The sequence below is a fragment of the Tamandua tetradactyla genome, chromosome 8, assembly GCF_023851605.1.
Source record: "Tamandua tetradactyla isolate mTamTet1 chromosome 8, mTamTet1.pri, whole genome shotgun sequence".
Classification (NCBI taxonomy): Eukaryota; Metazoa; Chordata; class Mammalia; order Pilosa; family Myrmecophagidae; genus Tamandua; species Tamandua tetradactyla.
Genome location: NC_135334.1, coordinates 27,120,381 through 27,145,287, shown reverse-complemented (window position 1 = coordinate 27,145,287; position 24,907 = coordinate 27,120,381). Strand labels below are relative to the sequence as shown.

At 35.2% G+C, this 24,907-nt stretch overlaps 1 protein-coding gene across 10 annotated transcripts in view; it reads right to left on the bottom strand.

Moving 5' to 3' along the window:
- The window catches only part of USP28 (ubiquitin specific peptidase 28), a 90,911-nt gene extending 66,672 nt beyond the window's left edge, over positions 1–24,239 (bottom strand). For 9 of the 10 annotated variants that reach the window (XM_077112886.1, XM_077112885.1, XM_077112883.1 and 6 more), the window contains exons 1-3: positions 22,636–24,239; positions 5,440–5,517; positions 4,243–4,375 (exon numbers count right to left, since the gene is read on the bottom strand). In XM_077112886.1, coding sequence (XP_076969001.1) covers positions 4,243–4,375; positions 5,440–5,508 — 202 coding nt within the window. In that variant the 5' untranslated portion in view covers positions 5,509–5,517; positions 22,636–24,239. Of the gene's footprint in view, positions 1–4,242; positions 4,376–5,439; positions 5,518–22,635 lie in introns of those variants that run through there. The other variant, XM_077112887.1, reaches the window with a different exon arrangement.
- Between the last annotated feature and the right edge of the window lie 668 nt (positions 24,240–24,907).

Sequence of the window (24,907 nt, the reverse complement as noted above, 5' to 3'; positions counted from 1 at the left end):
TTTACCAAGTTCCTTCAGGCGTGCTGTTAAGTCCTCAATTTTTGTTCTTTCTTGTTTTTTAATACAGGCATTTAAGGCAATAAATTTCCCTCTCAGCACAGCCTTTGCCACATCCCATAAGTTCTGATAAGTTGTATCCTCATTTTCATTCATCTCCAGATAGCTACTGATTTCTCTAGCAATTTTTTCTTTGATCCACTAGTTGTTTAAGAGTGTGTTATTTAATTTCCATATATTTGTGAACGTTCTCATTCTTTGGTGGTTATTGAAATTCAACTTCATCCCATTGTGATCAGAGAAAATGCTCTGAATAATTTCAATGTTTTTAAAATTATAAAGGCCTGTTCTGTGGCCCAGCATATGATCTATCCTGGAGAATGTTCCATGAGCACTAGAGAATGTATAGCCTTGGCTTTGGGGTGCAATGACCTATATATGTCTGTTAGATCTAATTCATGTAACAAGTTACTTAACTTTCTATTTCCTTGTTGATCGTCTGCGTGGTTTTTCTATCTACAGAGAAGAGTGGTATACTGAAGTTTCCTACTATTACTTTTGAAACATCTATCACTCCCTTCAATTTTGCCATTGTCTGTCTCATATATTTGGAACCCCTTGACTGAGAGTATAAACATTTATGATTGTATTATCTTCTTGGTGAACTGACCCTTTAATTAGAATATAGTATCCTTTGTCTCTTACAATGTCTTTACATTTAAAGTCTATTTTGTTAGATATTAGTATAAATACTCCTGCTTTCTTTTGGTTACAACTTGTGTGGAAAATCTTTTTCTATCCTTTCACTTTCACTCTGTTTGTATACTTGTGTCTAAGATGAGTCTCTTGTAAGCAGCATATAGCTGGATTATGTTCCTTAATCTATTCTGCCAATCTATATCTTTTAATTGGTAAGTTTAGTCCATTAACCTCAAAATTATTGCTGAAAAGGCTTTTCTTGAATCCACCATCTTATCTTTTTAATTTTATTTGTCAGATCTATATACTCTTTTCCCTTTTTCCCGTGGTATTTTTTAAATTACTCTTAGTGGTACTCTTCAATTCTGTGCTCTCCTCCACACCTCCTTCCAGTGTCTTTTTTTTTTTTTTTTTTTCAGCCAGCAGAATTCCTTTTAGTATTTCTTGTAGGCCCAGTCTCTTGTTGAAAAATTCTTTCAGGACTCCTTTGTCTGTGAAAACTTTATTCTCCCCCTCAGTTTTGAAGGACAATTTGGCTGGGCACAGAATTCCTGGCTGGAAGTTGTTCTCTTTCAGGATCTTGAATATCATATCACTGCCTTTTCGCCTCCAGGGTGCTAGTTGAGTAGTCTGAACTCAGTCTTATTTGATTTCTTTTGTATGTAGTAGATTGTTTTACTCTTGCTGCTTTCAGGATTTTCTGCTCCTCTTCAACACTTGACAGACTGATTAGTATGTGTCTTGGGGAAGGCCTATTTAGATTTACTCTGTTTGGAGTTCGCTGGGCTTCTCTGACTTGTATATTTACGTTCTTTAAAAAGTTATTTTTAATGCACATAAAAAATGCGAGAAATAACAAGATACTCATGAAGACAGACAAGGAGGAAAGCTAAACCTTATCAGACAGCAAGTGTTATCAGAAAATTATAATTAAAGTATAGATATTAGCAATGGAACAGAGTGGAAAATATTTCATTTGTTAGAACACAGAGATATCACTCAATATAAGTGGGAAAGGATACCCTTTTCAATGAAAGATACTTGGATAACTGGGTAGCAGTATGGGGGAAAAAATTAATTACATCCTTACCTTACGCCAGACTGAATAAGTACATAAATTTCAGGTGATTTAAAACTTAAATATGAAAGGTAAAACATTGCAATTTTAGAAGAAGATATAAGAGAATATCCTTATGACTTCTAGGTATAGAAAGAGTTCTTAAACAAAAAGCACAAATCATAAGAAAAAGATTGACAAATGCACTGCAATAATCTTTAGCTCCTGAGGTCAATATAGTGTAAAAACACAAGTCACCGACAGGGAGAAGGTATCTCCAACACATAAATCCCAAAAAGGCACACAATCAGAAGACGAGAAGAGAAATTTCTCACCAGAGGAAAACACGAATGGCCAAGAATACTATTTAAAAAGATTCAAATTAAAAACAAGATACCCTGAGTTTGTAGCTGTTTTCCTTACTGCCTTCATTTTAAATTGGGTTATGAAACTTACTGCTTGATTATTTGTCTACCTTATTTAAATGTGCCTATGGATAAACTAATGAAGATATCCATCTTTGGTGGCTCTAAGTGTATTGTTTGTTTTCTCAAATAAAAATATTAAATAAAAAACAAACAAAAAAACAAGATACCATTTCATATCAGAAAATGAGCAATAATTTTACAATCTAACATAAGAAGTTTGACAGCAATGGTTACTTCAAACTCTGTTATAGTGGGAGTAGAACTAGGCAAAAAAACCTTTTCAGAAATTAATATAAATGTCTAAATGAAGATTATAAGCATACCTTGAAACTCGCCAACTATACTGCTAGTTATATACACTAAAGAAACTCTTGCAAAAGAATCATGAACCAAAATAGATCACAGAAACCATGCTTATAATAACATAGAACTGGAAACAACACAAAGTTAGTCAACAAATAGATAAACTGTGGTATATTCATACCATGGAATACCACACATCAGTAAAAATAAATGAACTACAGTTACAGCCTTCACATTTATAGCCTTCACTATGGATGAATCGCAAAAAGAAAACTGTTGACTGAAAAAAGGCGCAATGCACACCAGAGACAGAATATTCTCAGAATATTCAGAGACAGAATATGACAGAATATTCATAGCATTATTCAGGCTAGTACAAAACTGCAAAGAGTTGAAATGTCTATTAACATAATCTGGCCCACCTGATGTTTCCCTCCTCCTGGAAAAATCTTCTCCACTTTGGCTTCCAGAGTACCAGTCATGGTTTTCTTCTGACCTCCACGGATACTCTTCACCTATCCAGGCCTCTCAATACTGGGAGTGTCCAGTGCTTAGTCGTTGAATATTTTCTCTTTATCTACATCCTCTTCCTTGGAGAGCTCATGCAGTTTTGTTGCTTTAAATACCATTTACAGATTTATGATCCCAAGTTTACTTATCTCTAGCTGAGATCTCTCTCCTGAACTTGGTACTCCACTTTCTTTTTGACATCCCCACTGAGTTGTCGAACCGGCATCTTAAATTTAGTACTGTTAAAACTGTTCTCTTCTTCCACCCCAAATATGTTCCACGTACAGTTATGCCCATTTCTGTTAAGAGTAACTCCATCTTTTCAGCTGCTTAGGCCAAAATACTTGAAGTCACCTTTAACTCCTCTCTCTCACAATCTTTATCTCTTCTGTAAGCAGATCCTATTGCCTTTGCCTCAAAAACTACATGTCCAGAATTGAATTATATCTTACCCCCTCCACCACTATATCTTAGCCCAAGCCACTATCAACTGCAACAGTCTTATGACTGGTCCTGGGCTCCTTGCTGGGACCTATGCTCCTCCCTACCCACTCATCCCCACCCTCATTCTGTGCTCAACATTACAGCCAGAGTGATTTTTAGAAAAATGGAAACCATTTATGTGATTCTTTGCTTGAAACTCAACATCCATCTAACTCAGTGAAAGTCAAGCCCTCATGAAGGCACTGCATGATCCATCTCCTGCTCCTTCTAGGGCCTCATTTTTAACTGCACTTCTCAATGAGCCTCAGTTCTAGCTCTCAGCAGCATTATGAGCAAGCTAAGGTAAATTCTAAATATCAGCGCCTTACAAAGCTCACTCCTTTCCTCACCTCCTCACCTTCTCAAAAGGTCCATACTATTTAAAATCCATAACCCAGCACTTCTTTTCTCATTTCCTCCTTTCTTTCACTCTATGGTATACAACTTATTTAATCACTTTCTGATCTCTACTCAGTAAAAAGTAAGCAACACAAAGGCAGAAATTTTTGTCCCTCTTGCCCATTCCTCTATCTCCAATGTTTAAGAGTGTTGCGCACATAATAGGTGCTCATTAAATAGTTGCAAATAAATGAATGAATGAAACCATTTAAGTGCTTAGAACTGTGCCTGATATATAATAATGGCTCAATGATTAGCAATTATTACTGGTACTGCCACAGGGTTGATGTGATGGATAGGGCAGTCATTTATACTGATCTCTATTTTCTTCTAGTTCAGAGCAAGTACAAGACACGATATACCTACTTGCTAATACTTCTTTGTTGGCAGCACTCCCCTCTACTTCAGATGGTTCTGTAGCAACAGTATCTTGATTGGGCTCCTTAACTCTTTCATCAGTGAGAAGGCTGACTGCCTGGGTGATGTCACCATTACTGGCCTAAGAGGAAATAAAAAGATAGTGATTTCAAAAGCAAAGCATCACAGAATTTTAAATAAGCAGTAAGTTAGAGTTTTCTAGTTATAACTCCTTACTACCATGGTGGCACACCAAATAAGTATAAACATAATTCTAGCGTAGAAGAAAGAAAAAAGAAAGCATGGCAGAGGATAGTTAGTCTAACATGCTTGAAGTGTATACCTAGCACCTAGTTATAGGAAGCAAGGGGTCATGCTCTAATTACCCCCAATGTGAAAATAAGAATGAAATCTTGTCTGAGATTAGTTCTTACTGCTTGAGATACTATTTTTTTCTGATCTCACAAAACAATACAGCACAATGTGTCCAAGAGGAGGTTGACAATTAACACAGAGATTCTAAATGAAGTCAGTCTTTACAATAAAGTCTCAAGCAGTTACTGTATTCTACAGAAATGACCATAATTTTCTGTTTTTAATTTTAATTATGAAAATTTTCTATCATATGCAACAGTCTAGAGAATATATAATTGAACCCCGAGTACCCATCATCCAGCTTCAATAATTGTCAAGTCATGGCCAATATTGCTTCACCCATGCTACCTACCCTTCCCCAGATATTCTGAAGCAAATCCTAAGAATCTCATCTTTTCATCAGTCAACATTTCAGAATGTATCTTTTTAAAAAATATAACCAGCAATGCCATTATCACATCTTAAGAATAACAATAATTCTTTAACGTCAAATAATCACTTCAAACTTTCCTAACTCAAAAGTATTTTTAAGTTCGTTGGTCTGAATCAGGGTCCATATAAGGTTTATACAATACAATCGGCATAGCGTCTCTTAAAACACTTTTAAACTATTAAAGATCTTCTCCACCCCCAGCCATGTGTCTCCCCCATCCCGTCCTCAATCTTTCCCCCCTCCTATAATTTCCATGCTGAAGATACTGGGCCATTTGACTGTACAGCTTGTCCCTTAAATGCACTTCCATTCTGATATAAAAATAGCCTAAACTGATATAACTATGATATGGACAACTGTTCTAAAACTTGTTGACTAATAGGGTACTTTCAACTAACCTTCAGAGCTTCATGAAGAAAAGAAGGATCCTGAATGCCTGTGATTTCTCTCAGTTGATTTAACAGCATTTGGCAGCTCTGTAGTTGAGAAGCAAAAAATTGACAAACATATGTCAGTCAGAAAATAAACCTTGATACATTTAAAGAATAAGTAAAAGCATTTTGGGCAAAGAGGCCTGAGGCTTGTATTTTTATTTTAAAGAACAGATAAATTTCAAATAACAAGATATTGACTGCCAGACATATTCTTAAATGCCATGGCTTTAAAAAAAAAATCATGGAAAATGCTTTTGATACTTATGGAACAAATATGAGTAAACAGCAAAACTACAAATATATAAAACATTTAAATGTAATACTGTAATCTTAATGGACAATTAAAATGTCCCAGAATTTCTTTCTCTAAGCAGTGCATAAGTAGGTCATATAAGGAGTCCAGGGAATTTGCATGGATGTGAAGATGTGCTATTTTAAACTTCACACATGCCATTTGTGTGTGTCACTTTTCACTGACAAGTTTCCAATCATGTAGTCAACAAGTGATACCACAAATGTCATATTTGAAATATTAGGTTTGACTGCTAAAAAAGAGTTATGTCTAAAGCTAAAATTTTCTGAATTACTAAATAAAATATGTCATTCAAGTGAGAATGAACTACGGAAAGTTTTCTTGTCTTTAATCTGCATCATGGAAAAACATATCTTGTTAAATTCCAACTACTACAAGATCAGTTTATAATCTCTCCTCAGTATTGAAGTCTCCATCCAACCATTTTCTCATATCTTTGTGACAAGAGTAAAGTTAACACAAAATACCCAATGACAAGCACAGCCCAACTTAAACAACTGGCTGACCCAACTTAAGATACAATGATCTTTCAGATGAATATTATAAGCAAAATAGTTCAAAATTAATTCAGTAAGAAGAAAGAAATCTAATACATGCTATTCTTAAGGTTACCCTAGAATTCAGTCCTGATTTAATACTTAATGCTTTACCATATCGGTAAAATACCCATTAATACCTTTATATTAACATATATGATATGTCTCAGAAACACTGTCTCCACTTACTGCCAGTAAAAGAAATAGTATTCTACATTTTTCAACAGCTGAGGGTCCAGTGCAACACTAGAAATAACTTTGAAGGAACTAACACTAACTGAAACATCCGTCTACTACAGTCTTCAGAAATGTATCAACAGTCTTTCTGTTCTAGTCATAGGCCATAGTCATAGGCTAGAAATGGAACCATACTCTGCTGAAACTAGTAGTCTTGGAGGTTATGAATCTTGCCCAAAGCAGTTACAGCCTGTGGCCTGGGGAAGTGATTATCAGACTAAAAGGTGACCAGATTTATCCTTAGCAAAAATGGAAAGCATAAGCACATGATTTTTAGAAAAAGAAAGCATTAAAAATGTTTTTTAAGCTAATGCTAATTCTATTTGATTCTACTATGTGAATCTATATGATTCTATCAAACACAATTATCTAAAAGACCAAAATCAATATACTCAAAAAGGAATAATAATTGGGTGGGTGGAATAAGTAGCAGATTAATCCCAAACGGGAACCAAGCAAGCAACAATGGGGAAGAAAATCACAACTTCATCTCAAATTACTCTGTATATCAATTAACGTTCACAATTCAAAGAAAATAGTCCCAATAAAATACAGCAGCTAATACTTATACATCTTACTTTTAGCCAGAGGCTGTTCCAAATATATGTATTAACTAATTTAACTCATTTAACCCTCATAAGAGCCTGTCAAAGAAGTGTTATACCTGACAGAAACTGATGTACAGTTAGTAAGGGTAGAGCTGGGATTCGAACCCAAGATGCCTGACTCCAGAGTCTGAACTCTTTTTATCACTAGGCTATGCTGTCTCTGAGAAGACAAAACAAAACAAAAAAGAAGCAAGAACACCTATTTAATACCTAACATTTCAAATATTTGATTTTTGTATTTTGACCTTGACCCTTGCATCTCGTTTCCTTTTTTTTCTTTTAATTTTGCCTGTCTTTATACAAACCACAGCTTTACTTACTAATAGTACAATCTGTTCTACACATGCTATCATTGAGGAGTAGAGAGGTAAATACTATAGTTGACCAAATCTAAGGTGCTGTCAATTACAAAAAGCACCGCTATTTTATGCACTACCAAGAAATAAAATGCTGTCACTTAAAAAAATGGCACAATGCCTTAAGGACAGTTATAGGAGACACATGCATCAGTCACAATAACTTCCTGTTCCTCTGAAATTTCACATCTATGTTGAGGAATACAGAAATTCCTCCTGCTTCAGGGTGTAATGTTTGGGTTGTGATAGGCAAAACAATACAACCTAACGTAATTATGGTATCTTATTTCTTAGGTCCCATAAAACATATGATTATAACTGTGCAAGGATATTTGAAACTGCAATAATTTCCTCAATGACAAATATTTTGCCTCATATAAAGTCAAATTTATGTCCTTGTTCTGTCTCCATACCTTCTCCATACCCAATTTTTTTGTTTCAGTATTGAATTGCAGTATATTTCTAAAGACATTTTAAATGACAAACTCAACTATGTGCTACCAACACTATATATAACTCATCTGTCATGACAGTAGAAACAGCTATGACCAAGTTCATATATGTGCAATGAAAACTATATCACATCTATCACTTGATAAAGGCAATGTAAGGAACACCTCTGTTTCAGAGATCTTAGAATGTCAAATGAATGTGTAAATTAATGAAATATGGTATTCAAATATTAAATATTTTACTAATCATTTATATCCTACTTTGGATTGAAATCAGATACACTCTGTATCCTACTCCTATTTCTCCACTTTGCAAAAGACAGCAGTGGACAGTAATAAATCTAGAATATACTCGTGGAAGGAAAAAGCTTTTCAGTTCTGCTTTTTAAAAAGCTACTAGGCAGACTAAACCTATGTAAAATTATTTTTATACTAACCTTAAATTCAAAGACTTAAGTAGGTGGAAAGTGAAAGGATGGGGGAAAAATTTACCATACAAATAACAATGAAAGAGCTGAGGTAGCTATGCTAAAACTGGATAAAATAAACTTTACGTCAACAACTATTATGAGGGACAGACACTATATATTGATAAAGGGATCAATTCAATGGCACTTAATGGCAGAGTCTCAAAATGTATCAAGAAAATATTTCAGTCTTAAAGGGAAAAATAGAGAAGTAATTCTACATTAATCATAGTAGACTTCAACACACCACTTTTTAATAATGGACAGAGAAATCTACAGAAAAGTTCAATAAGGAAACAGAAGACCTGAACAATCTTATAAATCAAATGGACTTAACAGACATATATAGAACACTTCACACAACAGCAGCAGAGTATACATTCTTCTCTAGTGCACAGGGATCACTCTCCAGGACAGATCATAACAAGTCACAAAAACAACTCTCAATAAATTTAAAATACTGAAGTCATACAATGTATCTTCTCCAATCACAATAGAAAGATGTTAGACACCAACAGTAGAAGGAGAACTGGAAAATTTACAAATATGTGGAAATTAAGCAAAGCAATTTTAAATAGCCAATGGGTCAATGAAGAAATTCCAAGAGTAGAAAATATCTTGAGGTGAATGCAAATGAAAACACAACATACCAAAACTTATGGGATGCATCCAAGGCAGTGCTCAGAGAGAAATTTACAGCTCTTGGTGCTTGTATTATAAAGGAGGAATGATCTCAAATCAGAGATCTAAACTCACAACTAGAAGATCTGAAAAAGAGCAAACCCAAAACATTCACATGGAAGGAAACAGAAACTAGAGAATAAAAAACAATAGAAACAAATCCAATAATTGGTTCTTTGAAAAGATTGATAAAACTGACAAATTTTACCTGGATTAACAGTAAAAAAAAAAAAAGAGGATGCAAATAACTAAAATCAGAAATGAAAGGCGGATATTATGAACTATATGCCAACAAATTAAATAACCTAGATGAAATTGAAAAACTTTTAGAAACACACAAAATTCCTACACTGACTCAAGATCTCAATAGATCAATAACAAAAGATTGAACAGTCATCAAAAAACTCCCAGCAAAGAAATGCACAAGACCAAGATGGCTTCACAGATGAATTTTACCAAACATTGCAAGAGTTAATACCAATCCTGCTCAAACTTTTCCAAAACACTGAAGAGAAGGAAACATTCCACAACTCATTCTATGAAGTCAACGTCACCCTAATACTAAAGCCAGGTAAAGATACCACAAAAAAAGGAAATTACAGACTACTATCCATTTTGAATATGTGCAAAAATCCTCAACAAAATACCAGCAAACTGATCAAATAAATCCCACTTGATCATAATGTATAATTCTTTCAATAAAAAGAATAGCCTATTAAAAGAATTATACACCATGATCTAGTAGGATTTATCTCAGATACGCATGGTGATTCAATATGAAAAAATCAATTAATGTAATATACCACATTAAGAGAATGGAGGAAATTACAGCAAAGGCATCTGACAAAATCCAGCACTCCCCTCTTCCTGATAAAAATTTAGAAAAATAGGTATATAAGGAAACATCCTTAACACAATAAAGGGGATATATAAAAAAAATACAGCCAACATTATAATCAATGGTGAAAGATAAAGTTTTTTCCCTAAAATCAGGAAGAAGACAAGGATGCCCACTGTCACCACCATTATTTAATAATATACTGGAAGTTCTAGCAAGAGCAATTAGACAACAAAAAAGAACAGGCGTACAAATAGAGAAGGAACAAGTAAAACTCTCCCTATTTGTAGATGTCATTATCCTATGCATAGAGATTCCTGAAAAAAAAAAAAAAACACAACAAAGTTACTAGAAATAATGCACAAATTCAGCAAAATGGCAGGGTACAAGATCAATACACAGAAATCACTTGTGTTTCTATACACTAGTAATGAACAATCTGCGGAAGAAATCAAGAAAAAAATCCATTTACATTAGCAACTAAAAAATCAAATATCTAGGAATAAATTTAACCAAGGATATAAAGGACTTACACTGAACACTACAAAATATTATTTTAAAAAATCAGACCCAAATAATTTATAGACATTGCAATCCCAATCAAAATTGCAACAGCCATCTTTGCAGAAATGGAAAAGCAATCATCAAGTTTATATGGAGGGCAAGAGACCCTCAACAGCCAAAACTACTCAATGATGAACAAAGTTAGAAGACTCACACATCCCAATTTAAAAACTTATTTCAAAGATACAGTAATCAAAACAGCATGTTACCTGCACAAGTACAGGCATATCAATGTGTTTCAATGGAATGGAACAGAAATAAACCTCACAGTTCTAGGCAATGGATTTTGACAAGCGTGCCAAGTCTACTTAATGGGGAGAAAACAGTCTCTTCAACAAACTGTGTTGGAAAACTTTATAATCATAAGGCAAAAAAATGGAGGTGAACTCCTACCTCACAACATGTATGAAAATAAAACATAACTCAATATAGATCAAAGATTTAAAACTATAGTACTCCTAGAAGAAGACAAAGAGAAGCATCATCAGGACTTTGTGTTACACAAATGGTTTCTTAGATTTTACACCCAAAGCACACCAACAAAAGAAAAAATAGATAAATGGGACCTCATCAAAATTAAAAACTTTTGTACAGGAAAGACTTCATCATAAAAGTATAGAGACAACCTACAGAAGGGGAGAAAACATTTGGAAACCACATAATAGATAAGGATTTAATATGCAGAATATACAAAGAACTCCTACCACAACAAAAGACAAACAAACCAATTAAGAAATTGACCAAAATGGAATATTATGCAGCTGTAAGACAGAATAAAGTTATAAAGTATGTAACAACATGGACGGACCTTAAGGACATTATGCTGAGTGAGATTAGCCAGAAACGAAAGGATAAATACTGTATGGTCTCACTGATATGAACTGACATTAGTGAATACACTTGGAGAATTTCCTTGGTAACAGAGACCATAAGGAGATAGAAATAGGGTAAGATACTGGGTAATTGGAGCTGAAGGGATAAAGATTGCGCAACAGGACTGATTGTAAAAACTCAGAAATGGATAGCATAATACTACCTAACTGTAATACAATTATGTTAGAACACTGAATGAAACTGAATGTGAGAATGATAGAAGGAGGAGGGCTAGGGGCACAAATGAAATCAGAAAGAAAGATAGATAATAAAGACTGAGATGGTATAATCTAGGAATGCCTAGAGTGTATAATAATAGTGACTAAATGTACAAATTTAAAAATGTTTTTGCATGAGGAAGAACAAAGGAATGTCATTACTGCAGGGTGCTGAAAATAGATGGTAATTAATATTTTAAAATTTTACCATGTGTGAGACTAAAGTAAAAAATGTTTGTTTGGTACAAAATTTATATTTTGACTAGTTTATTTCCTAACATAACTTATGTAGACAGCTTAATTGAACACCATAAGTACATGGAACCTTGAGTAGGGCATGAGATTTTGTTGGTTTGTTCAGAGTGCTGCCCTGATAAATCCCAGAGTGAGTTGAACAGTGAATAAAAAAGGATTTGCAAAGTCCCCTTGCGGGAATGGTGAGAAAGGGAGAAAATTCAACATTCCCAAGTTGAATTCTTGATATTCTCACAAGCAGTGCAGACAACCAAAGCAATAGACTGAGCCCCCAATCTTGGGGTTTGTTCATATGAAACTTAACCCCAAAAGGATAGGTCAAGCCTACTTAAAATTAGGCCTACGAGTCACCCCCAAGAGAACCTCTTCTGTTGCTCAGATGTGGCCTCTCTCTCCAGCCAACACAACAAGCAAACTCACTGCCCTTCCCCTGTCTACGTGGGACATGACTCGCAGGGGTGTGGACCTTCCTGGCAACATGGGACAAAAATCCTAGAATGAGCTGAGACTCAGCATCAAGGGACTGAGAAAACCCCTAGAATGAGCTGAGACTTAGCATCAAGGGATTGAGAAAACCTTCTCAACCAAAAGGGGTAAGAGCGAAATGAGACAAAATTAAGTGTCAATGGCTGAGAGATTCCAAAGAGAGTCGAGAGGTTATCCTGGAGGTTATTCGTACGCATTAAATAGATATCACCTTGTTAGTCAAGAAGTGATGGAGAGGCTGGAGAGAACTGCCTGAAAATGTAGAGCTGTGTTCCAGTAGCCAAGTTTCTGGAAGATGATTGTTTAATGATATAGCTTTCACAATGTGACTGTGTGATTGTGAAAACCTTGTGTCTGATGCACCTTTTATCTACCTTATCAACAAATGAGTAAAACATATGGAATAAAAATAAATAATAGGGGTAACAAATGTTAAATTTAGATTGAAATGCTAGTGATCAATGAAAGGGAGGGGCAAGGGGTAATTAATGGTATGCATGAATTTTTTTCTGTTTTCTTTTTATTTCTTTTTCTGAATAGATGTAAATGTTCTAAGAAATGATCATGATGATGAATATGCAACTATGTGATGATATTGTGAATTAGTGATTATATATGTAGAATGGAATGACCATATGTTAAGAATGTTTGTGTTTGTTGTTATATTTTTTTAACTTAAAAAATTAATAAAAAATAAATCGGCCAAAGACTTGAATAGACATTTCTCCAAAGATACAAAGATGGCCAATAAGCACATAAGAAGATGTTCAACATCATCAGTCATCAGGAAAACGCAAATCGAAACCACAATGATACCATTTCATACCCACCAGAACGGCTACTATTAAGAAAACAGAAAAATAGAAGTATTGGAGACAATGTGGAGATACAGGAACACTCATTCATTGCTGGTGAGAATATAAAATGGTGCAGCCACTGTGGAAGAGTCTGGCAGTTTCTCAGAAAGTTAAGTGTAGAATTATCATATGATCCAGTAATCACACCGCTAGATATATACCCCAAAGTACTGAAAGCAGGGACTCAAATAGAAATCTGCACACTGATGTTCACAGTGGCATCATTCATAATTGCCAAAACATGGAAGTAACCCAAATATCCATGAACTGATGAATGGATAAAACAAAATGTAGTGTATACATACCACAGGATACTACTGAACTATATAAAAGAATGGAGTTCTGATATATATGACGACAACATGGATGGAACTTGAAGACACCATGTTGAGTGAAATCAGCTAGATACAAAAGGAAAAATACTGTATGTTCTTACTGATAAGGAATAATTAGAATGAGTAAATTCATAGAGTTAGAAACTACAATATCAGCTACCAGGAGATGGGGCAAGGGTACAAAATAGGGAGTTAATGATCAACTGGTACAGATTTTCTATCTGGGGTGATGGAAACAGAATGGGGAATTTCTGTTTGACAATGGATGGTGGTGATGTTATTGTGAATGTAATTAACACCACTGAATTAAATATTGGTATCTGGCTAAGGGGGTTAATTTTAAGTTGAAAATTTGTTCCTAGAATAAAATCTAAAAAAACAAAACACACACACACAACACAAAAAACCAAAGGACTATACAACAGTGAACCCGAATGTAAACTATGAACTACAGTTAATAGTGTAATTAAAATAATATTCTTTCATCAATTGTTACAAAGGTACCATATTAACATAGTAATAATAGAGAAAACTATGTATGTAAAGGGTGAAATATGGGAACTATATTTTTCTGTAAATCCACTTCTCTGACTTCAAAAAAAAATTTATTTGTACAGCTCCAAGAACAACATTCTCCATGTTTAATTCATATCCAAATTCTTCATCTTGTCATTCAAAGATCACAAACTGACTCCACCCTTTACCTGCTCAACATTTTCTTCTACTTACTTCCTTATGTCACCATAACTCTTCTCTCTTGCTTTGGAGTTTTGCTTCTATTATCTCCAGTAATATCTCCTATAATCTGTTTAACTATGGAATGCCAATCTACAGAAAAGGGCTATAAACGTCTTAACTCCTCAAATGAGTTGTTCCCAAGAACTCTGGTCTACAGGATTCTCCTTCCTTTCTAATTTCCCAGGTTGGTGAATGAGTAAGTCTCTGAATGTATACAGTCTTTATCCTGCTTTTCTCACCATACTGTTCTCTAATAGTTTTCAAACTGAAATTTTTGCCTCTCTAAGAGCAAGAATAATATAACATACGGCCCATTCTGAATTCCTCACAGGACAGTGCTTACTGGGTTTTCACATAGGACCATGCTGATAATTATAACTAACATTTATTGAACACTCACTTTACGCCGGGAAACTTAGGTGACTCATATACATGTAACATTTTTATAATAACCCTAAAAAGTAAGAATCATCATCTCAACTGTGCAAACTAATAAACTAAGGTTTACGGAAGTTATGCTATTTACCCAAGGTCACTAAGTCTGTCACCAATGCCTTAAATTAAAAGATAAATCAAATATAACTACTAAGAGTTTGAACAATGAATTTCACAAACATTAAGCTATGACATCGGCACACATATACAACTGCTATGACACAACTGACTTGTAAATATTTAGCTAAACCTAAGTTTTCAACAGCACCCACACCCCAAATCTTAACAAGTACTATATATTAAGTGTTAATTGTAAGTATCAAAGAAACCAAACTCATTAGGATTCAATATTAATACACAGTTTTTCCTGAACTTCACAGGAAGCCGATTTAAATATTACCTTCGCCCTAAGCTATTTATAAAGTACACACCCAAGATGAGACAAGACAAGCCTGTGCTCCAGTCACAATGAAGTAGCTGGCAAGAGTCAACAGGTTTGTATTTCCTTTCCTAACTTCACATCATTTTCTTAAAACAAAAACTGCTCTCTTTTCCTGCCTGGAGGCAGTGAAGAAAGACAGGTACAAGCAGATCTCTAGAAAGAAGGAACCCAAGCTTTCTGACCTTGGCTACTCTGTGGTTCTGGTACACTGTAGTCTACTTCTCAGGACTGAGGTTTCCTCAAAACAAAGAAAATAACTCACCTCACAATAAGCAATAAACAAGATTATTAAGGCAATAAAAAATTGTCAAGTTTTTGTAATACACTATGTTGGCCTAGTCCTACTGCAACCTAAACTAAACCTACTGCAGTCCTAAACTAAACTGTCTTAGATCAAATAAGGCCAATTTGTTAGATGACTAATTAAGGAAGAGTTTTATTTTTAAAAGAACCAATTTAGCATTGTGAGGAGCTTTCTAGATTATTCCATTCCTTCAAACAGGGATGCTATTTCCATCATTATGATGTACATGCTTCTTGATCTCTTACAAAGATACTTCTAGATTTAAAACCAATAACTGGTAAGTGTTGCTTTGCTTTATTCCAAAGAAATGCTAACGTGTGCCTAGTAAAACCCCATCCCAAGTTAAAGATCTGATTTTTCAACTTTAAAATAAAACTCAAGCTCTAAAGGAAAGTAAAAGAGTAAGAGAAGTCAAAAATACATAGTAGCAGCTTCAAAAGGACGAGTCAGGACAAGAGTCTTTTTTTTTTTAATTTGTTTCCCTACATATATGTATTTCTGTATCTAAAGATACACACATAGAGGCAGATATGCGATATGTATATCAGAGAATTTTGTTCCTCTTTTTTTCTTTTGGTGCAAGGGCTGGGAATCAAACCCACGTGTCCCGCATGGCAGGTGAGAATTCCACCACTGAACTATGTGTGCGCACTTGGGACAACAGGGTTTTAACAATGCATTCTGAGACTATCACTAACCTTTCCAACTTCCATAAAACAAAGAATGACCCACAAGAAACCCTGCATTTTTTCCAGTTTTTCTTCCAGCAACGATTTCACATTGGTCCAATTTATTCATGAAGAAGGAACCTAAAGTAATCATAAGGATATGACTCTAAAAATGACAAAATAGAAACTTTTTGTGGATACAATCCAATCTCCTGAAATGGGCTATTTGATAATTTAATTATGCAAAAAGTAGGTACAAGATGAAAATGACTGTTTCAGTTTATAAAATGACTTAAACATTTTTAAAACTATTAAAAGCTTTTTAATCTCGCCTGTCATGCCAGAGACCTGGGTTCAATTCCCAGTGACTGCCTATGTAAAAAAAAAAAGAAAAAGAAAAAGCTTTTTAGCTGCTCAGGGTGCACGGATGTTTCAGTGGTAGAATGCTCGCTTCTCATGTGGAGATCTGGGTTCAATTCCCAGACCATGCACCCAGGAAAAATAAAAATTTAGCTGCTCTTATACAGTATAGAGGAGATTAAACTGGAACTCAGAAGCAAGAACAAAAAGAACTAAATCATTAACTTTAAAAAAATTTTCACCTTTTTTCACATGTAGAGAGTAAGAAATTCCAATAGTATAAAAGGACATAAAATAAAAAGGAAATATGCCTCTTTCTCCCATCCTTGTTCTATTTCCCAGAAGAAAAAACTATTAATATTTTGGATATATTTTTTCAGAAATTTTCTATGTACATGAATATATTTTTCATACTACACATACTATCTTACACCTTGCTTTCTTCTTACTTTAGACTACATTAAGAAAATATTTTTCATTAAAAGGCATCCAAATTGGAAAGAAGGAAAACTATCCTGTCTTCAGATGATTTGATCCTATATGTAGAAAATCCCAGAGAATTCACAAGAAAACTGCTAGAATAAACAGATTTAGCAAAGTTGCAGGGTAAAGATCAACACACAAAAACTCAGCGGTGTTTCTATACATACAGCAGCACTGAACAATTCCAAAGGGAATTCAAGAAAACAATGCCATTTGTAAAATCATTTAAATGAATAAAATATCTAGAAATAAATTTAACCAAGGGTATAAAAAATTTTGTACTGAAAACCACAAAACATTTCTGAAATAAATTAAATACCTAAAAAAAATGGGAACACATCCCATGTTCATGGATTGGAGAACCTAATATTGTTAAGATGTCAGTACTACCTAAAATGAGTCACAGATTCAACACAATCCCAATCAAATTTCCAATAGTTGGAAAAGTCAATCATTAAATTCATTTGGGAAGGCAAGGAGACCCCTAGCTGTCAAAACCATCTTGAAAAAAGAACAAAGCTGAAGGAATCACATTCCCCAATTTAAAAACTCACTACAACGCTATGGTAATCTAAACAGTATGGTATTGGCACAGGGACAGAAAAATGAACCAATGGAATAGAACTGAGAGTTCAGAAATAAATCCCACATCTATGGCCCACTTATTTCAATAAGGGTATCAAGTTCATTCGATAAAGAACGAACAGCATCTTTAAAAAATGGAGCTGCCATATTATATGGAATCTTGAACAGGACACGGGATCCTTTGGTTTGTACTGGTTAGTGTGATGTTGCGTTACATCTCAGAGTAATTTGGGCAGAGAATAAAAGGATATTTGCTAAGTTCCCTTGGGGGACTGGGGAGAAAGGAGGAAATATTAAACTTTCCCATCTGGGGAATTCCTGATATACTTGCAAACAGTGGGGACAACGAATTTTATAGGCTGAACCCTCAATCTTGGGGTTCGCCCCTATCAAACTTGTTCCTGCAAAGGAGAAGCTAAGCCTACTCATAATTATGACTAAGAGTCATTGCCAGAGAACCTCTTTTGTCACTCACATGTGGCCTTTCTCTCTAAGACAATTCAGCAGGTGAACTCACTGCCCTGCCCCCTACTGGGACATGACTCCCAGGAGTGTAAATCTCCCTGGTAATGTGGGACAGAATTCCCGGCATAAGCCGGCATCATGGGACTGAGAAAGCCTTCTTTTTGCTTTTTTTTTTTGCATGGGCAGGCACTGGGAATTGAACCCAGGTCTTCAGCATGGCAGGCGAGAACTCTGCCACTAAGCCACCGTGGCCCACCCGAGAAAGCCTTCTTGACCAAAAGGGGGTTAGAGAGAAATGAGACAAAATAAAGTTTCAGTGGCTGAGAGATTTCAAACAGAGTGGAGAGGTTATCCTGGAGGTTAATCTTATACATTATATAGATATCCCTTTTAAGTTTATCATGTGTTGGAGTGGCTGGAAGGAAGTACCTGAAACTATTGAGCTGTGTTCCAGTAGCCCTGGTTTTTGAAGACAACTGTATAACTATATATCTTTTACAATGTGACCATGTGACTGTGAAAACCTTGTGTCTGATGTTTCTTTCCTTTTAAGTTTATCATGTGTTGGAGTGGCTGGAAGGAAGTACCTGAAACTATTGAGCTGTGTTCCAGTAGCCCTGGTTTTTGAAGACAACTGTATAACTATATATCTTTTACAATGTGACCATGTGACTGTGAAAACCTTGTGTCTGATGTTTCTTTTATCCAGGGTATGGACAAATGAATAAAAAATAAGGATAGACAGATCGATAGATAAATAAATAAATAATGGGGGGTTAGCCACCCCCATTATTTCTAATAAATCATTCTATCACACAGCAAAAAAAAAATGGTGCCGGGAAAACTGGATATCCATATGCAAAAGAATAAAATTATGCCCTTACACACACCATGTACAAAAGTTAACTCAAAATGGAATAATGAACTAAAATATAAGAGCTAAAACCATAAAACTCTTGAAAGAAAACTGGAAAATCCAGCAATGGATTCCTAGATTTTACCCCAAAAGCACAAGCAACAAAAAATAAAAACAGACAAACTGGACTTAATCAAAATAAAAAATTTTTGTCATCCAAGGACATGATTAAGAAAGTAAAAAGACAACCAACAGAGAAAATACTTGGAAATCATATACCTGATAACAGTTTAATATCCAAAATATATAAAGAACTCCTATAATTCAACAACAATAAAACATCAACCCAATTTAAAAATGCGCAAAGAACCTGAACAGACAGTTCTCCAAAGATACACAAACGGCCAATAGGCACATGAAAAAATGTTCAACATCATTTGTCACTATGGAGATGCATATCAAAACCACAATGAGATACCACTTCACATACTAGGATGGCTAAAATAAAAAAAGAAAAGGAACATAACGTGCATTGGTGAGGATGTAGAGAAACTGGAACCTTCATAAGGTGCTGGTAGAAATGTAAAAGGATTCAGATGCTATAGAAAGCAGTTTGGTGGTTCCTCAAAAAATTGAACAAAAAAATTACTGTATGATCCAGCAATTCCACTCTTAGATGTATATAAAAGAAACTGAAAACAAGGACTCAAACAAATATGTGTGTAACAATGTTTATGGCAGCACTATTCACAAATGCCAAAGGATGGATACAACGCAAATGTTCATCAACAGAAGAATGGATAACCACAATGTGGCATATGTGTGTGTATATATATATATATATATATACACATACAGTTGAATATTAACTTAGCCATAAAAAGGAATGAAATACTGATACATGCTACAAAATGGATGAACCATGAAAACATTATGTTAAGTGAAAGAAGTCAGACTGAAAGGTCACATGTTGTAAGATTCCATTCATTTATTTGAAATATACAGAATAGATAAATCAGTAGAAACAAAAAGCAAATTGATGGTTGCCAAGGGCAGGAGGGAGGGGAGAAATAAGGAATGATTGCTTAATGGGTAACTTTTCTTTTGTGGTGATAAAAATATTTTGAAATAGAGTGGTGTTCGCAAAACATCATGCACCAAATGCCACTTAATTTTATATTTTAAAGTGTTTAATTTTATGTATATGAATATTACTTTAATTTTTAGAAATAAGATTTGCATTCAAAAAAAATGAAATAAGGAAACACCATTTGGGCAGGAAGATTGGAAAAGAGGAAATTTTTGCTTTAGGACTTCTCAAGTTTAAACTGATTATCAGCCATCATGGAGCAACCCTGTTATCACTTACTCTTGCAGATCTTTAATTTGGCCTGAGTATCTAGCATTTTACCCTCTTTTCATAATAGTAAAAATAGCATTATGTATCTAGAATCCACCACTCATTAGCCTCTGGAAAAATAACCTTCTTGAGGATCAGTTTCCACATATAAAAAATGAGGGCCACCATAAATTTTATTACTTACTAGCTTGGTCAATGTGCAAATTCTACTTCCTGGTCATAGCAAGTTTCACTTCATAGGGTTTCTCTAAGGTTTACTGAGAATACAAGTTACAGTGATTCATAAATCATCAAGTGGTAGACAAAACATCTGGTTTTAGAAAGGCATGTACTGCAGCAAGGAAAATGTTATGCTTTAAGTCACAACAGTTTGAATCCTGGTTCTGCTACTTACACTTTGATTCTGGGTAAGTCACATTTCTCATCCGAAATATGGACACAAACAGACTTTGGTTTAAAATTCTCATATTAGCCCCTTAAAAGATTTAATATGTGAGCCTCAAATGAAACAAAATAAAGTATCAGTAGCCGACAGTCTCAAATAGAGTTGAGAGGTTATTCTTACTCATTATACAGATAGCCCCTTTTTAGCTTAAGATGTACTAGAGAGGCTAGAGGGAAGTGCCTGAAACTGTAGAGCTGTCTTCCAGCAGCCATGTTTCTTTAAGATGACTGTATAATGATACAGCTTTCACAAGTGACTGTGTGATTGTAAAAACCTTGTTCTGATGCTCCTTTTATTTATGATATGTACAGATGAGTTAAAAACATGGATTAAAAATAAATAATAGGGGGAACAAATGTTAAAATAAATTGGGTAGAAGGAAATACTAGTGGTTAATGAGAAGGAGGGGTAAGAGGTATGGTATGTATGAGCTTTTCTTTTTTCTTTTTATTTCTTTTTCTGGAGTGACGTTAATGTTCTTAGAAATGATCATGGTGATGAATATACAACTATGTGATGATACTGTTAGCCAATGATTGCACACCAAGTATGGAATGTTCATATGTTAAGAATGTTCATATTGTATATTGATTGTATTTATTAATAAAAATTTTAAAAGAAATGTGACCCTAGTTTCCCCATCAGTAATAAGAGATAACTCACATCTTACAGGATTTCTGAAAAGATTAACTTATAAACATAACTGAAATGTAAGAGATTTTCTTAGGGCAGTAGCTAGTAGGTATATGGCAGACACTATTAAATACTTGTAAAGCTTCTTATACCTTACAAGTTTATCAAATGAATTTAGTCAGATGATTTTTAGCTTTGAAAACAAAGTCTTACACCAAAATATATGTATTCATACCCATGCCAGTATAATACTCCTGGGATAAGTAGGTACTGCAGCAAATGTTTAAAGTCGAGGAGATTGATATTCAAGTAGAACAGTTCAAAATCATTTGGAAATAGAGGATGGACGTCATTTGCACCATAGGATTAGAAATGAAGATTTAGAAGCAGTTCAAAAAGGACAATAAAAGCCAAGAAACTAAATATTTAGTCCCTAAAAAAGAAGAAAGTAGAAGAACCAGGATAACAAAGGGACAAAAGAGCCAAGGGAAATTACTTAACTGTAGTACTGGGGTGTTGATCGAAGCATGGCCCCATAAAAGGCATGTTCTAGTCCCAACCCCTGGTTCTGTGAGTGTGAACCCATTTTGTAAACAGAACCTTTGAAGAGTTACTAGTTAAGGTGTGCCCAAACTGAATGAAGGTGGACCTTAATCCAACATGGCTACAGTCCTTACAAGCAAAGATTACAGGCCAGCCAAAAGATACCAGCCCTCAGAGGAAGCAAGCCTTCTAGCCTCTGAAACTAGAGCCAATCATTTCCTGTATGGTATTTGTTTTAGCAGCTGAAAAACTAATACATGGGGCAATAAGAGGACAATGGATTGGGAGGCAGAAGACCAGGGTTCTGCCATAGACCGATCAGGAACAAATCAACTTCCTAAAGGCATTACTGCATTGCAAAATAAAGAAGGTTAAATTAGCTAAATTAAAAGGTCCTTTCTAGGGTTAAATTTTCAAAAGAAAGCTGTAAAACGATGTAGTCAATTCAGAACTGAGGGCCTGCCATGGTACTTCTGTCTGTGATAAGACTATTGCAAGTAACTAAAAAACACATAATGGAAATTTTTAGGAAAAAGCAGAATCATTGATAAATACTATAAAATCAAATGTCAAATAAATATCAACAATAACAAGGGACCATTACCAAAAAAAAAAGCAAGGGACTGGGCACCAAGTAGGCACTTGAATAATCAAAGGAGAACAGCAAAAAGAACCGCTACTAAAAGGCCACTGATTTAACCAGAAGGTGGTTGGGTCACTGGTCACCTATAAGAGATCAGTTTCATTCATTAGTAACAAATACTTACTTAAAGCTTACTACTGGCAAGGTTCTCCGTGGCCTAAGAGATGCTGATTACATAAAACCACTCACTGAGCCATTGAGCAATTGGTCCTTTTACTGCTGGAGGTTAAATTGGTCCTCAGAGCCACCTCATAATTGGGTTTTTCCAGAAGCGGCTGCAGCCACCTAAAGCTCTATGATGAATTCTGGAAACCAAGCTGCTTTCAGACTGGGGATTGTGTCTCCTATCAGCCAAAGGTTAATCCTGCCTAGTTTTGAATTCTCTACACTGAGAGTGAATTACATTATAATTGGAAAATGTTTTAGAAAAGAAACAGGTAGATTTAGAAACTTGTTCAAAGTAAATAAAATAAACATAATAAAAGAAAGGAAATGAAAAAGACAACAGCTGGACAGGGCAACAGAGGATTTGTTGTTTCTGCTATTTTGTGTGAGGATCTAGGAGCACCTGTGCCTGTCTGAAAGGAAAACGGGAATACTGTGGGCCATGCTTCACAAAACTCAGGTATAATCACCCAGGGATCTTGTCAAAAGGCAGATCCTGATTCAATAGGTCTAGGGCGTGGGCCCAAGCAGTGGTATGCCGGTAAATGTTTTAACAATCAGTTCGGGGAGGTAAATAAGTGTTTGCTTATCTCCTTGATAAAAATACTCCCACCACAGGGATTTCAAGCCACCCATACGAGGTAAATGAATACAGAGCTGGGAAGAGATGTACACAATCAGCTGAAGAGCAAGTAGGTACAGGATCCAGCACACCCAAGTTTCTGCATTTCTAAGAAACTCCCAGGTAATGAGATGCTGCTGATTCATGGACATACTTTGAGCAGCAAGGGAGAAGACAGTGAAGGTACTTAGACGGTTAGGAAGATAAAGGAGAAGTGAGATAATTTAGGAGATGAGGAGAGATGTCACCGAGATCAGGGTTTCTCAATCTCAGCACTATTGGCATTTTGGGCCTGGTAATTCTTTGGTTGGGGGGGAGAGGAGTGGGTACTGTCTTGCACATTGTGGGACATTTAGCAACATTCTTCACTTCTACCCATTAGACACCAGTAGCACTGATTTGACTACATCAAAATGCCAAATGTCTCTTCCGGGATAAAATCAATTCCAGATGAGAACCACTGATGTAGATTTATGTCTGAGAAATGAAGAGAGGGGGAAAGGAAAGACTCAGAAGACATTATGTTGTGACACTGGACAATGGGTCCATCAACTAAGTAGAATCAGAGATAGCTTGGGTTCTTAGGAGTCAAAATTGCCTGGAATTTAATCCTGGCCATACCCAAGGGTGATCTTGGGTAAATAATTTAACAAGTTTAAGCTTCCTCATCAGAAAACTCATGGAGTTAAGTATTAAGATTATATACATGTTCAGTTCTGAGCACAGGGTGTGGCATAGAATACATTCTCAATGTTAGCTGTTACTATTATCAGCACCTTTATTTTTCTAGGAAACTGCTAGCTTCATTTTGCTATTGGTTTATCGGATGAAAGTAGTAATAAACGGAACTCATGGAAAGAGCTTGCCTGGTGAGATGCTATTCGTCAATATACTGTATAAATACTGTACGCATGTGAGCAGTAACCATTTGTAGCTAAGGAGAGTTGCGGAAGCCAATCAATCACTGACTTTTCAATGTACCAAAAATCACAATCAATGAAACAAGGTAGAAGGCAATGATAAGTCAATAAATCAAGAGAAATCATAAAGGCCATTAAATTTTCACTGAAACTGGCAGGTTTTTAAAGAACCTCAGTTAGCACAGACAACGTGTGTCATGAACGCTTAATTCAGCTGCAAACAGATGACAGGTTTACAAGAACCAAAACTTTGCTGCTGGTTTTTATCTGAGTCAAGAATTGATTAAACAGGAACTTGTGAGAAAATAATCTCTTAAGATATTCAAGCATCAGTCCCCAGTGTAGGGGATTTAGTGATATCACAAAGTTTCATCTCTTGGATTCTAGTACATATTAAGAATTGTATTTCTCCAGAGTACCACATTTTTCTCTCACTGAAATTTTGGAAGGATACAAAGGATTCCGTCTGTTCCATGTACAAGTGACCAATAAGAGAAGGAAGGCATTCTAGGTTTTAAATTGCTTCTGAGGGCCAGGGAAGGATAACTCTTCTCAGCCAGAACAAGTCAGTTTCCTTTAAGCGAAAGGTAGAATGCCTCAGAGAATTCAAAACAAAGAGTCCATTTCATCACTTAACTTATCAAGATGAGGAAGAACTTATTAAAATATTTTCTTTGAGATTTTAAAGG